General features: G+C 46.6%; 1 protein-coding gene across 1 annotated transcript; it reads right to left on the bottom strand.

The window, feature by feature from the left end:
* Positions 1-6,091: 6,091 nt before the first annotated feature.
* Positions 6,092-7,965, bottom strand: LOC125151584 (C-C motif chemokine 2). Its single transcript, XM_047832824.1, has 3 exons — positions 7,827-7,965; positions 6,966-7,083; positions 6,092-6,621 (listed from the first exon to the last, which is right to left on the bottom strand). The coding sequence occupies exons 1-3, from the start codon at positions 7,900-7,902 to the stop codon at positions 6,516-6,518; spliced, it is 300 nt and encodes a 99-aa protein (XP_047688780.1). The 5' UTR covers positions 7,903-7,965; the 3' UTR covers positions 6,092-6,515.
* Between the last annotated feature and the right edge of the window lie 7,853 nt (positions 7,966-15,818).

The raw sequence follows: 15,818 nt of genomic DNA, 5'->3' as shown, positions 1-15,818 counted from the left end.
GCTCAATATGTTTAGTTTCTTCAATGTTGGGTATAGTTATATTTATGATTGTTATATCCTCCTGATGAATTGACCCCTTTATAATTATATAATGATCTTCTTTGTCGCTTACAGTTTTTGGCTTAAAGTCTATTTTTTGCTACATGTATAGTTATTCCTGTTCTCTTTTGGAATATCTTTCCCATCTTTTCACATTGAGCCTATGTGTGTTTGTAAAGTCAAAGTGAGTCTCCTGTAGGAAGCATATAGTTGGGTCTTATTTATTTATTGCTTTTTAATGTATTTAGCCACAGTATGCCTTTTCTGGAAAATTTAGTCCATTCACATTTGGTGAATATTGATAGGTAAGGACTTGATAATGCCATCTTACTTTTTTCTATTTTGTAGTTCCCTTGTTCCTTTCTCCTATCTCACTTGTTCCCTTCATTTGTGAATTGATGATTTTTCATAGTGGTATTCTTTGATTCCTTTCTCTTTCTTTTTTGTGTATTCACTGTAGATTTTTGCCTTAAGGCTATCATGAGGCTCACATAATACATCTAATAGATACAACAAGCTATTTTATGCCTGGTTGCTTGACTTTGACTGCATACAAAACCTTTACCTTTATATCTTTCCTTTTATGTTTGTTATGCTACATTACCTCTCTTTACATTGTGTAACATTTAACAGATTATTGCAGCTATTATTTTTAATAATTTTGTCCTTTAGCCTTTATAGTAAAGTGGTTAATACAGTATAATATTACAGTATTAGACTATTCTGAACTTGACTATATAATTACCTTTACTAGTGTGATGTATATGTTTTCATGTTACTAATTAGTATCCTTTCATTTCAGCTCGAAAAACCCTTTTCAGCATTTCTTATAAGGCAGGTCTAATGGTAATGAAGACACCATCCCACTCTCTCCTGACTGTGAAGTTTCTGCTGAGAAATCCTCTGATTACCTTATGGGAGTTCCTTTGTAAGTGACAAGTTTCTTTTCTCTTTCTGCTTTTAAGATTCTCTTTTTGTCTTTGTTTTTTTTTTTGTTTTGTTTTGTTTTTTTTTTTTTTTGACAGTTTTATTACAATATGTCTTCGGAGAAGAGTTTTTAAAGTTGAGTTTGTTTGGGGACCTATGAACTTTATGAATTTGGATATTGAAATCTCTCCCCAGATTTGGGAAGTTCTCAAACATTACTTCTTTAAAGAAGCTTTCTTGGGGTGCCTGGGTGGCTCAGTCAGTTGAGCGTCTGACTTTGGCTCAGGTCGTGATCTCGTAGTTCGTGAGTTCAAGTCCCTCATTGGGCTCTGTGCTGACAGCTCGGAGCCTGGAGCCTGCTTCAGATTCTGTGTGTCCCTCTCTCTGCCCCGTTCCCACTCATGTTCTGTCTCTCTCTGTCTTGCAAAGATGAGTAAACGTTAAAAAAATTTTGAAGAAGTTTTCTTGCCCCTTCTCCCTCTCTGTCTTTCTGGGACTCCAATAATTCACAGATTGTTTTTTCTTTTAATAATATCCCAGAGATCACATAGGCTTTCTTCAGTCTTCTTCGTTCTTTGTTGTTGTTATTCTCTGACTAGATAATTTCTAAGGTTTTCTCCACAAATTCTTTCTTCCCTTTGGTCCATTCTGCTGTTGATGATGTTTATTGTATTTTTTATTTCATTCATTGCATCTTCAGCTCCACAACTTCTTCTTTTTAATGCTTTTTATCTCTTTACTAAACTTCTCATTCTGTTGATGTTTTGTTTTCCTGATTTTGTTGAAAGGACTTTCTCTGTTTTCTTGTAGTTCATTGAGCTTCCTTAAAAAGGCTATTTTAAATTCTTTTTCAGGTAAGTCATAGATCTTCATGCCTTTGGGGTCAGTTACTGGAATGTTATTGTGATCCTTTGGTGGTGTCATGTTTCTTTGATTTTACATATCCTCGAAGTCTTGTTGTGTTTCTTTGAATTTGAAGAAGAAGCAGCAGTCACCTCCTCTAGTCTTTTTTTTAGTTTATTTATTTTTGAGAGAGACAGAGACAGAGACAGCACAAGTAAGGGAGATGCAGAGATAAAGGGAGGGAGAGAATCCCAAGCAGGCTCCACACTGTCAGCACAGAGTCCAGCATGGAGCTTGAACTCACAAAACCATGAAATCATGACCTCAGCCAAAAACAAGAGTTAACTGACTTGTTAACAAGCTTAGCTGACTGAGTCACCCTGGTGCCCCTCTCCTCTAGTCTTTGCTGACTGGCTTTGGGAGACAACTTCCTTCTGTCAGCCCTGCTAGGGATTTTGAGGCTTTCTCAGAACTTCTATAGATATGTCTGTTCCATTCTTCTTTCTCCTTCTTGTGACAGAGTTCTTAAGCTTGTATGCCTTCTCTCAATCCTGCAATACACCAGGTTGAATGCTGACAGTCTGTCTTGCTTCCTCAAGGGCATAACTAAAGCTCACATTTATGGTCTCTCTCTGGATCACAGCTGCTGGTGGTTTTCTGTGCTGGACCACTAGCTGTCTGTCAAAGCTTGCTCTTGCCCTTGTCAGGAGCAGTCACAGATGCAGGGAAACAGATGCAGGTTGGGGAGGGGTGTTTTGGTGAAGCTCATAGAGTGCTGAGGGTGCCCGTGGGGCCAGTTAAAGGGATCTGCCAGTGAGATGTCTCCAGTGGCCTGTGGGCAGGCTTCTTGATGAAGTCTGTGGTGCAGTTAGTAGGATCCATGCCCTTTGAATGCCTTAAAAAAGTCTTATCTGCTGCCCTGTCAGCCTCTTTTTGTTCCTTGAGTCATGTAGCTCAATGAGTTAGTACTTTGGATGAGACAGGAAACAAATAGATCTCTTTGGTAGCTTCCACCTAGCTGGGAAGCTGGGGAAGCACACCCCAAATGCCCTCACTTTCCCCACAGGAGAAATCAAGGGCTGAGAGGGTCTCTCTCGGCACTGGTCTGTGGCACTTTGGAGAAGGAGTGATGCAGGTAATGTCAGACTGTTCCTTTTGCCCTCTCCAATGCATCCAAACTTGGTTTATTTTTTTCCAACAGTGTGCTGGAACTTCTCCACTAAAAATCTGGACTTTGGTAGATGCTCTCCCATCTGTAGGTGACTGTCCAAGACAGTGTTCCCCAGGAACTCCCAGAATACAGCCAAGAGAGGTCCCTGCAGATTCCACAGCCAGAACCAATATCTGAATGCTTTTGACTTGATGAATGAATGGGTGACTTCTTCCTTGGCATATGGTGCTGGATCACACAGCTCCCAAAAGGCACTTTTGTCCCTGCATGGGTGCAAAATTATTGCTGTTAAGGGGGAGATATGAGCAAGGGACATCTTATTTGGCCATCTCACTGTCTTCGGTCCTCTTTCCATTACTGTTTTCTTTTGTGATACATAAATAATACTATTTTATTGTATACCATTTTATTCCCTTTTTTCTTTTACTATGTATATTTTAGTTATTTTCATAGTAGTCGCTCTGACTATAATTATCATGTATAACAACATGGTTCAGGTTAATGCCATCTTTATTTCAATAGTATCAAAACTTTGATCCCTTGTAGCTTCACTCCTCCTCCACCTTAAAGCTATGTTGAATGGAGAAAGGGGCCATGAGGAATGCAGGTGGCCTCTAAAAATTAGAGAAGGCAGGAAAACAGATTCTTCCCCAGAGCCTCCAAAAGGCATGCAGCCCTACTGACCCATTTTAAACTTCTGGTCTCCAGAACTATAAGGTAATATATTTGTGTTGTTTTAAGCCATTATGTTAATGATAAATTGTTACAGTAGCAATAAGAAACTAAAAGAGATTTTGATACCTGGAATATCTATAAATGAGGTGCTGCCATAATAAATATTTTAAAAAATGTAGAAGCGACTTTGGAATTGGGCAATAAGCACAGGCTGGAAGAATTTCGAGCGTGATAGAAAAGGCCTAGATTTCCTGGAACAGACTGTTGGCAGCAACAGGAAATGAATACACCACACTTGGCATTGCCTCCTGAACCAGGGCCTATTGCCAGCGCCTCATGTTCACAGTTTTATCATGCAAGGAGCAAGGACTCCCTTGCTTAGCTGGAGAAAAAAAAATAGATTCAAGATTTCCTGAAAATGAATAGATGTGGCTTGGGAAGGGAATGTGAGTGGATTGCTTTTGGGCTTGGGCACATGGATTGCCTCTCCCTTGGCCTCCCCTCCTTCTAGACCCTTCATCACAAATCTGCCTGGTTTTAGAGGGTCTGATGCTCCCTAAACTGTATGTGGATGTCCCATTTGCTCGCACTCCGTTCCTTTTTGCCCCCCTGGCATCCACTGCAGCTGAGGATTTAGTCCTGCTTGGCAATCAAGGATGTAGACTGGAGGAGTGGAGGAGAAGCAGGGAGGGCTACTGGACCTGACAGATGGGTCAGAGAGTTCCATAAAAAGCAGCCAATAAGTTGTCTTCTGACAGATGTATCAGGCACTTTGGGGAGCTTGGAGCTTTGATAGAATCCTTCAGCCTGAACCAGGGACCCTGGACTATCTTGGGAATATGGAAGCAGAATCCCCTTTATTCATCTCCAGCTCCAACTGTTGGAGATGGAGGTTTTCCAACACACACACTCCCAGATCCTAGAACCTAGGTTCTGCCAAATTCCTATTTGTAGCACATTATCACCCCCATTTTACTGATGGAAACTCAGAATACCCAATATGCTCTGAATGACAGAGTGAGTCAATGCCAGGACTGGGATTAGAACTCGAGTGTCCCTGCCAGCCAGGGTTTTCCCCAGCTGCTGAAGGCATTGCCTGGTCTAGCTTGGTACAGTAGCCATCTCACCACCAGACTAGACTGGTGAATCTGCAAAATCACCACGCAGAATTTATTCAATAGGGCAAGAGATCTGCTTTCTTTAAGTGGAAGGGCTGCCTGTGCTTAGATGGGTCAAATGCCTCACAGGTAGGTCAAATGCCATGCAAGGAAGTACAGACCTTAGGTGGACATTCAGGGAAAAGAGATCCCTCCATATAAATGGATGATCCTGTGCTCCTTGGATTGAAATGGGGATAGTGGTGAAGAGAAGCACGTTCTGATTTCAGGTAAACTGTCTCTTAGAATGTGGATTGTAGAAAGGGCTTCTGAGTCTTAGGTCACAGGTCCTTCTCTTCCATCTACAACACACAGCATTTCACTCTACCTAGCTCATTCTTCTCCAAAGCTGCTTCTTGGGCTCCATATTCAAGCAGTCATCATCTCTTTCTTGGATCATGACAGTAGCCTCTCCCTTGTCCATACTTCTCCAAACGTGTATGAAGCCAATAAGTTACATTTACTGAAACTCACCTCTGAATCTTTGAACATGGCATGTCCTTCCTCATTGGCTCAAACATTGTCAACATCTCCTTTTAATCTATGAAGTTGAGTACTGACTTACCATCCTGACATTCAAAACCCTTTCCCAACTTTTCTTTCTAAACTTCCCCAACACTTGACACCGACATGGACCCCAACTCCCACCTGATTGGTTTTCACCCTCTTTGATGTACACACCATCATCATTTCTACCTCCAGGTATTTGGCTCCATTCTTCTTTCTCCTCTTCTAAATGATACTGTAATTTTTCTAGAAAAACCTCATGTATTCATCAAGGAGAAGTTCAAGTCATATCTTCTTTATGAAATCTGAATCTGACTGTCTTATCAGTGGTCATTCAGTTTCTCCTTGATTTCCCAAAGTCGGCAGTGTCTGTATTACTCCAAGTTGGAAGATTACTTGGAGGGGGAGAGGTTGGGGGCAAGTATCCCAGTTAGGGGGCAGTAGTAGTAGATGATGAGAGAGATTGAGGGTAGGGGTCAAGGGCTGTGAGAAAGGACATGGGGCATTGCTAAGGAGACAGGGTGACAAGGGTAATTGGGATCTGGACAGATGGTCTTGGGGACTAGAGTGGTAGGGCTGGAATGCTTGACTGGGTCCTGACTTAAAGATTCTTCTATAGGCACTCAGATTTGCCTACCCAGTGAAAAAGACCAGGACCAATCAACATTGTCACTCCTCCCAACACAAGCCCACCCTCTGCAAACATGTTCCCTCCTAATCACCAAGATTACACTCAGCTTTTTAATTTCTTTCAAGAAAACACCAAAGGCAGTTTTGTACAAAAATATATATTTATATATTGATCAATAGTTATATAATATACATCTCCACAATAGCATTTTTAGCAATTCTTTAGAATTTAAAACATAGTCTTTGCATTAATGGTCCTTGCAAGGACACTCACACGATCCCAGGGGTGGAACTTCCCCCCCTCCCAGAGAAAAGCAATTTGTCTGGTCTCCATATGTAAAAAAAAAACAAAACAAAACAAAAAAACAAAACCCTAGTATCCAGGGAAGATAAATTTAAAACATCAATAACTTAAATAAGATTAACAGTACTTCAGGCATCATGTGAGTATCAATAAACAAAGTTTGTAGTCTTTGAAATTATAATAAAATAACATCAGGAGGGCATTTAGGGAAAACTAGAAGAAAATAAATTAATTTTAGATTCTTCGGTTTCAGAGTGAGTAGTCAAGGCTTTGCAGTTTGGGTCTTCTTGTCCAGGTGTGCCATGGAATCCTTGACCCACTTCTGGTTTGGGTCAGCGCAGATCTCCTTGTTCAGGATGGTCTTGAAGCTGTAGGGGAGAGAGAACACAGTCAGATAGAGTTCCATTGAGATCTCAGCCTATGACGACAGCCCATTCTGCCCCAGGAAGCTGCCATGGGAACAAGAAGAGGAAGGCAGGTGGAGAGAGGACATCAGGGCGTCCTGACTTCCCGCTACAGAAATTGGGAGGGTCTGTGTAAGCACTCAGATGGAGAGTGATGTTGGGAGTCACCTTGTCCCTTGTGGCCTCAGTTTTCTCACTGGGCACCTTTGAGGATGAGATTAGATGGCCTAACTCTCTAAGTTTGTAAGGCTTGTCCCTTGCTACCCAAGGAAGAACTGGCCCAGGGAGGGCTGGTGTGTTCCACTTACATCACAGCTTCTTTGGGACACTTGCTGCTGGTGACTCTTTTATAGCTCACCAGCCTCTGCATCGAGATCTTCTTATTGGTGAGTGTATAGCAGCAGGTGACTGGAGAATTAATTGCATCTGGAAATAGAACCACAAAGAAAAAGCATGTTAGGATGGGTTAGATTCTTCTGATCTTAATCATAGCAAGAAAGAGTAGGAAGGAGCAGGAGAAGGGAAGTCAGAAGTAAAGGTAGAACTCATAAATCCCAATATTTCTGCCTACGCTTCAGAGCTAGAATCGCATGCTGACTCAGCTTCCTCTGCTTTATAATGGGTATATAGCATTGATAATGAGTGGTGGGAAGGGGGAGCTGTTAAAACTAGATAATTCCTGGGAGTATCATTAATCACTGATCCTGGAAGTAGTGAATAATCCAAATTATCAGGTTCAGAGAAGATCAGCTCAGGGAACCCAGCTATGGGTCCCCCTCTAGGCTCCAAGTTGTGAGTTTCTCTGATACTTGCTGCCTCGGGATGTTGGACCGAACGAAGCATAGACCAGATTCTGGGTCTCCTCCTTTCCCCTCCACCATATCTGGAGATACCCTGCACACTCTCCACCAGAGTCCCCTTCTTTTTGATGATCCAAGTCCCCAACCCCTGTTGCAAGGAGCCGGGGCAGTAACTACACGGAGGGTGTGAATACAGAGCTGGAGTCCTGGGAGGACTGGATTTGGGGTCCACGGCTGGAATTCTCATCCAGGCTCTGCCCTGGAGCAGCTGTGTGATCTGGCTCCCTCTGTGTCCTTCTCTGACTTTCCTGATTATGAGAACCCAGAGATGGGGTGGTGGGCTTCAGAGGGAAGGAGAGAGGGGCTTACCTGGCTGGGCGAGCACCTGGAGGCTGAAGGCAGCAGCTGTGAGCAGCAGGCACAGAAGTGCTGCGGAGACCTTCATGTCTGCAGGGAACGAGGAGCTTGGGCGTGAGAGCTGGAGGTTTCCAAGCTGGTCTCAGCTTCTCTGCTCCTCTGGTTCCTCTGGCGGCTCTGCCTGCTTTTTATGGAAAGTAAAGAGGGCGGAGCTAAGAGAAAGTTTGGCCCAGGGCAGCATCATTCTCAATGAATGACAAAGTGGAGTCATAAATGTGCTGAGCAAGGATAGTGCCCTGGGAGGTTTCCAGGAAGTAGGAGGGAAGTAGTGAGTCTGGACTGGACAATTTTTCCATTTGCTGCTAAGACCAAAAGAAGTGGGGCGGGTGGGGTAAGTTATGTCCAGAGAGACCACAGATGTGAGCACAACAGGATTTTCTTAAGAATTCCACTTTCTCTGAAGTGAAAATTCTGTGGTTGAAAAGGAAGCAAGGAAACAGAGATCATGAGAGATGACAACATCTCATGCCCCCCTCTAGCCAACCTTCAGGCAACAGCCCGTGGGGTTTTCAAGCCAGGAAGGGGCCCCGAGGCCTTGGTGGACTCCCCAGCAGCATAATAAATCCATTTGCTTCTTAAAATCCAGGATGGTGGCACAGTTGAAGCTGAGACAAACTATAGGATTTTATAACCGTAGAATTGAATTCCAAGATTCACTGGGTTTAAGACATGGCAGATGCCACAGAGGTCATGTAGTGCTACAGATAAATTGCGTGTCATACTCATACAGTGCTTGCCGTGTGCCAGGAATATTCTATGCCCTTCACATGTGCTAAGTCTTTCAATTCTCCAACCCCCATCCGGTAGGTATTGTTAATTCCCATTTTAGAGATCAGACAACCGAGGCACAGACAGCTTAAGTCACCTGCCAAGGTTCCCAGTGTAGAACCCAGTGTGTCTGTGCATCACCACTGTGACACATCCTCCAACTGGCTGCCTGGTAATATCCCTGGGTGCCCTCTGTCCTCCACATCTGCCAAAGTAGCGGGCATCCGAAGGGGAATGGAGAAACATCCCTCGTGGTTAAGTCACTGTGGGATTTGGAGTCTGTGGTTATATGGCAGGCAGGCAGAAGTCGGGCAGCACATGCCCCCTTCCTTTCTGGATTCCCAGGAAGAGCCGGTGAGCAGATGGGACAGTGTTACAGGATTCAAATATCTGCTTTAGTGCCACAGCTCTGCCTTAGATGTCCTCAGAAACCCCCAGAATCACAGTCATAAAAGCTTAAAGGTGTTCACATTGATCTCAGTGAATCCGTTTCTTCTGCAAATATGATAGGATTCCTTGAGGCATGTTATTAGATGAGCAGAGCCTAGAATTCAGATCTCAGCTTCCTCATTCCACTGCTGCCAAGAGCTTTTCCCTCTTATCAGTGGAAACCCTTCCCTAATCTCTCTGAGTGTCCTTTGCCAGGGACTGGGAGGGTTGCATCCCCTTTGCCTGTGGAGCCCATCCATTCTTTGGGTTCTGCCCAGGTTAACAGGTTGAAAGATGTTGAGATCCTGGTTCAGTCATGTCATGGTCAGTCCTAGGACCCTGGACCAAAAAACTGGGAGAGATGGTGTATTTCCACATCTGCTCTTTTATGTGAGGAAACCATATTCCAGACGGGAAGGCCAATAGGAGGTCTCTGGCCAACAGGAAAGCTTCTTGGCTTCTCGGAGTGTTTAGATGGACTTCTGAGTATCTGAAGCTAAGTATCTACTGCCAGGAAGGGTCATCAGTTTTGGAAAGTGACTCGGTCTCTGTGAGTGTGAGATAATAATCAACAGACCCAAGATGAAGGGGGTGGGAATCAGAGGAGAAGGTGTCTTGATAGCTGTCTCCCTCCCACCTTTGCTGTCAAGCAGCGATGCTCTCCTCAGCTGGAAGGTCAGCCACAGAGGAGGAGAAACAAGTGGAAATTCCCACTCTGAGGCAGCTTTGGAAGTTCCCGGATCCCATGGAAAATAATGAGTTTGGCCGGAGCCCGCATTCCAGATGCTGGGCCTGGAGCCAGCGCCGTCTCACGTGGGGCTGTGCTGGGAATGTTCCGGCACAAGGTCTGGATCGGGCCCCTGCTTAGGAGTGGACAAGGGAAAGGCCCAAAGTAGAACACTGTGGAGAGGCAGGGTCGAGGTTTTGCAGCTCGCTGGAATACACAGGCCCCCTAGCCCCCTGCTCATCAACTCAGAGATGAAGAATGGAAAAGTGAATAACTCCTTGGTGAATAATCCTCCTTTCCTTTCTTCCAGTGGGGCTCACCCTCACCCCCCACAGACATCCTCCGCATGGGCCTTTGTCATCACCCCAGACTCCCACTCAATGTCAGGGGAAATGGAAAGAGGAACTAAGACTGAGCTTTCTAGAAATATCAGAAGCCAGCACCTCGCCCCTGCCTTGGTTTGCTTTGTAGTTACTGCAAAGTCTCCATCCAGCATGGCACCCCCTTCCCCCATCCTGCCACTCAGGCTTTTGAGTGAGACACACAGTAGGCTCTGCACCAGCCAGGTCTTTTCTAGATACCTCCCCCAGGCCTTCTTCCAGGTTACTCTTAGTTCCAGAGCCCATTTTCCTGGGACCCCAACTCTGTGATCTGGTTCCTTTCAAGGACTAGAAATCCATTCTTTATTCTTATACAGAATGTCAGATAAGCACAGGACCTTGGAGATCATCATCCTGTTTCACTGATGGGGAAACTGAGGCCAAGAAGGAGGCAGTGACGGGCCTGAGGTGACATAGAAAACTAATGGCATATTGTGTCCATTTCTGGGCTCTCCGTGTAGCACCCTTGCTCATATCCTGCATTGTCTGCTTAGCAGAGCACGAATACGATTAACATCTCCTCCGTGCAGAGCACTGGGAAGGGGACTGGAGTAAGGGGAAGGAGAAATGAACCAGACATGAAGCTTGCTTTCTAGAAGTATCCATGGGAAGTGGGGCTGGGTTGATGAAAACACCTGAACTGGTTCACCCCAAGCTTCCAGCATGAAGGCATTTACTGCGTTCCAGGATGGACCTGCCCTATGTCTATTTGCATGAAGGAGCCAAGGATATTACAGGGGGTGGGGGGAGTGGGAGTCAGGGGGGTGCAGATAACCTTTGCAAGAGAAAGAAAGATTCATCTGCAATGGCCTGGGTTCTTTGGGGGGGGGGGGGAGGGAGTGGTGTCCCAGCTTGTCACTCAGACTGCCTTCTGGGCAAGCCCTCATGGACCAGCTCTTGACCCTACAGTGAGGGGCTATCATGGGGGTGGAGGGGGTGAGCATAAGTAAACTGTTAGGGTAATTGTTGTGTGAGACACTGCGGATCCTTCGATAGACTGTAAGGAAGGACAGCAGAGCAGGGAAGAAATCACTTTCGTCAGTTAGAGATCGCATTGCCCAGGGTGGCCTGAGCAGTGTCAGTGGGACAGGTGAACACACTGGAGGTGCCCCTTGTAAAGGTGCTGAACTGGGGTGTGGATCTTAGGGAAACAGAGGTCATGAAAAGTGGGCGGGGAGACACAGAAGAACATTTTACCACCTTTGCTGGACCCTTGCTTTTAAGGGAAATTCAAGAGACAAACAATTGCCCTCACTGGATAGATCAGAGCTGCTGAGGCTCAGGGAAGGCTGGGTGGTGATGCATTTAAGGTGGGCACGGGGTTTGGCAGTGCTCGATGGAGGAGGGGCACATTTTATAACAAACTTACAGACCCTGCAAATGTAAAGTCCTTGCACATCTCCTTGGGATTTTGTTAAAGTGCAGATTCTGGTCCCTGGTCTCGGGTGGGCCTGAGATCCTGCATTTCCAACCAGCTCCCAGGTGATGTTGATGATACTGGCCCATGATCCCATTAGAACAACCTTAAAAGGGCTGAGTATGGGAAATCCGGGGCAGGTGAGGGAAGAGAGCAGTCCATTTTGTCCAGATGAAGGTTCCTATCCCTGGCTCCCGGCTAGGCTTCAAGGACCATCTGGAATTGTCTTCCATATTTATGTGACTGTGTAGTTTTCTAGAGAGAGAGAGACCATCGCTTCCATCAGATTAGCAAAGGCATCCTTGACCTCCAAACAGTTAAGAACCAATGAACCTATCAAAAAAGGAGAGTTCCGGTCTGCACCCTAGACCCACTGAGTCACAATCTGTAGTTTTGTTATGTAAAGCTGTATTTTTTCTAATCTGCCCTCCCTTGGGCCTCAGGTGATCTCCAGCCTGTGTTTGGACACCTCTGGGCTAAACCGTAGGGTCCACGAAGCACAGGCTATGCTGGCCGGGCCAGGTGACACTAACAGAAAAGAGGCACAGGCGGAAGAAAGGAAAGAAACCAGAGGAGAAAGAGCGAGAGAAGGGGGAGGAAGAAGCAGCCGCCTGGACTCCTGGGAAGAGCTCCAGGCGGCATCCGAACACCAGGGCCAGAGGTCTGGCTGTGCCTCTGTCAGGCTGTGTGGCCTTGCACAACCCCCTTGACCTCTCTGGGCCTCTTCCGTAAAGTGTGATTACTAAGACAGCTGTTTCTAATATTGTCACGAGACTTGTCTGAAGTGATAAACCAAGGGTGCTTTGTAAGCAGCGTGTAAAGAGCTGTGTCACTCTAAGGACCTGAGCAAGCTCCAGGAGGCCTCGGGGCACCCATGCCAATCCTAGGCAGCAGATGCTTTCATTTCTTTCTGTGAAAGTTTACTGAGCATCTGTAGTATAACGCAGTGGGGTTTAGACTTCCTAAGCTCTTCCTAATCTCCGTTCTCTTGTCTGCCTAGGGACAGAGGGAGAGCCTTTGGGGGCTGACCAAAGCCTGAGTTAGGCAGAAGCAGCCCCAGAATCGAGTTAGGGCCTCGGGTCCTCACACAGCCAGCTCTCACGGGAAGCTCCCATTGTGACAGGCCCCTGTCTGCCTTCAGACCTCGGCGTGGCTCTCAGTCCCTCCCTCTGCTTCTAGAACTCTCTGTGCTGTGCTCTATCCTACCTCAAGGCTCCAGCCTGTGCTGCATCCAGCGCCCGGCGCGTGTCTTTCCTGCAGCGGGGTTCTCAATAAATAGTGTTTGATTGAACCTACGAACAGTCCAAGAATTTCAAATTGTTGCCCCAGATATCTGTATCGCAGGGTAGTTTACTCTCAGACAGGGAGATGAATATAGAAGCAAGGCTGTGGTTTTCCCAAGTTGCCCACTGGTTCTATCCGGGGAAGAGGTACTGGCAGGGCTGGGGGGCACAAGCCAGGGAGACATTTTCAGCGACCACACGGGCCCTTCTTGGGGGATGAGCCGCTTCTCTTTCTTGGTTGCAAAATGTTGCATCCTGACAAAGGGAAACTTCCCAGGGGAACAAAGAGCTCCTTCTTAGCTAATGGTTTCAGCTGGCATAGCCGTGTAGCCCCAGGTTGCAAAGCGCTGGCTCTCCATTCATAAGCTTCTTCTGCCTTTACTGTAGATCAGAGCCTGAGAGAGTCTGGAGGAACACGCAGACAGTATTTGCCTGGGCGGGGGAGGGAAGAAGTTGGGGGGTATGTGGTTTCGCACAGCACACACATCTCTTTGTCTTCGATGCAAGGATTTGGAATAAAGCATTGCCAAATAGCTCAACTTTGCAACGTATATATTACTCAGAAATACAGTCAGGGTAATGACAGAAACTTCACAAGCACATTGTTCTCTCCGGAGCTGTTGATGATGGGGCGGGCATGGCGAGCAAGCAGGAGCCAGTCGTGGGCAGGGACTTTTGTTTGTGTGATCCTGGCATTAGCACCTAGCATGGGGCGCATCAATGACTAGAGGGGGCACAGAGCAAGGGAGAGAGACAGACAAGAATCAATGAATTAGGGAACTGTCAGAGCTGCATGTGCCATAGAGATTCCTCCCTGAAAAGCCCTGCCCGGCTTAATTTAAAATGGGGAAAAGAGAGGCATCTGAGTGGCTCCGTCGGTTGAGCGTCCGACCCTTGGTTTCGGCTCAGGTCGTGATCTCATAGTTTTGTGGGTTTGAGCCTCGTGTCGGGCTCTGCGCTGGCAGTGAGGAGCCTGCTTGGGATTCTCTCTCCCTCTCTCTGCCCCTCCTCCACTCACGATGTCTCTGTCTCTCTCAAAATAGGTGAATAAGCTTAAAAAAATTAAATGGGGGGAAAAGAGGGTTGCCCAGGATTTTAGTGCACTCCCTAAATCAGAGCAGACAAGCTGTGTGTATGCATGTGTGTGCTGTGGGAAGTGCCTGGTGACCCAGAGCTTAACTTTTTCCAGTGAGACTGCCAGCTGCTATTTATTTTCTCTAAGGCAAACCTCCTTTGTTTAGAGAAATCTTACTGAAGCAGTAGAAGTAGGCACTCACTGCGTTGTAGGCACTCAGTCCTCATTGTCCTTGATGAAGGGAGCAAAGAGCCTTTGGTGGCCAAAGGGAAAGACTGCCCCTCTTAACACTCCATGCTATGCAGAGCTGGACACGGGGGAGAATATGGGTACATTTGCTTAAGGACCAAGGACCTCCTAAGGGGAGAAAATTGAGGTCCCTTCTCTTGAGTCCAAAGTTCTTAGACACTCTCCATGTCGATACAGCCATCGCATGGTAAGGGCCGTGGCCAAACCTGCCAGTGTAAAATGAAGACACCATGACTTTGGGAGCCCCGGGGTAGCACTGTGGCCAGGACTAGAGGGGGCACAGTTAGAGCAAGGGAGAGAGACAGACTTTGGGTTGTGTGGGGCCAGCAGTCCACAGTTATGCCACAGGGCAGTGCCAGAAGCATTGGCAGCCGAGAGCCCTGGCCACTGTGCTTGACATTTAGCAGGACTTGGAGCTCGACTGGACAGGTCCCCAAGGCTCTTGGGAGCTGTGACAAAGTTGGGAGCGGCCACTTAAGCACAGACAGAGATTTCCTCCTAATCTGGACAACTTGGGGGTTCTGAGGATAAAGGAGCAGAGAACCATTTGTGCCCCAAGATGACAGAAAGGACTATATTGGACACACACACACACACGCACACTTGTTTGTTGTGGACAGTTCGCTTTCCAGCACATCACGTGCTCCCAATATAGTTAGGATGTCCTTCTATCCCCAAGCTATGACAAACTTCGCCATGACACAATTCTGATTTCATGATGAGGATAACCATTAGTTTTAAGTATTTACTGAATGTCTTCTAGAACTTCTGTGTGGTTACCAAGGAAAGATTTCAAAACTGTGGGCCATGAGGCACCCATGATTAGAATTCTTTGCATGTGCTTTATGATTCATTAGATCATGTGAATCTAGCAAGGGCATCGTTATGTAGATGAGGCCAATATCGTGACTCCCATGTTACAGATGCGGACGTTGAGGCATAGCAGTTGGCTTGCTCAGGGATGAGGGAGCTGGGAAGCAGCGGGGCTAGGACTGAAACCTAGGTGTTCCCACTCCAAGGCCAGTCTTCTCCATGCTCTCCCAGTCCTTTCCTTCTCCTTCTCATTCTCCTTTCTCTTCTCTCTAGAGCTCACCTCTGTCCACCATGTCCATGGAAGGCTTAGTAGAGAGGTGCTGGGTCAAGGGAAGGAAAAGATCAGGGGATGAAAAGAAACTGATAGGGAAGGCCTCTAATGGCTCCTGGGCCCCTCAAGTGAGCCCAGCACCGCATCATTTCAGCATTGGCCCATTCTCTGGACTTTGTCATCTCCCTGACCTTCTGCATTTCATGGAGTTCAACTTAGTCATCTATTTCTTTGACCACAGGCTTCCACTTCCTTCCCCTTTAAGCAACTCCACACGCACTGTGTCAGCTCCTGCAGGGCCCTCCACCTCTACCTGGTTTCCTTGCCTCCCCGCCTTGCCAATTCTTGCGTTTCCGTGGTTCCCACGTGCTGGTACCCAAATGCAGGCATCTGACCACACCCTTTAACTCCTGACCATCCCATTGTCCTGGATAAGCACCCCAGTGATGCTGGCACACATGCCTCGTCCTTTCCATTCTGTGTACCCCAAAACTCAGGCTCCAGGCTCAGGCTCCAGTGCTCTCAGGAGACA

Source organism: Prionailurus viverrinus, chromosome E1 (assembly GCF_022837055.1).
Source record: "Prionailurus viverrinus isolate Anna chromosome E1, UM_Priviv_1.0, whole genome shotgun sequence".
Lineage (NCBI taxonomy): Eukaryota > Metazoa > Chordata > Mammalia > Carnivora > Felidae > Prionailurus > Prionailurus viverrinus.
This window is presented reverse-complemented; position numbering and strand designations above follow the sequence as displayed.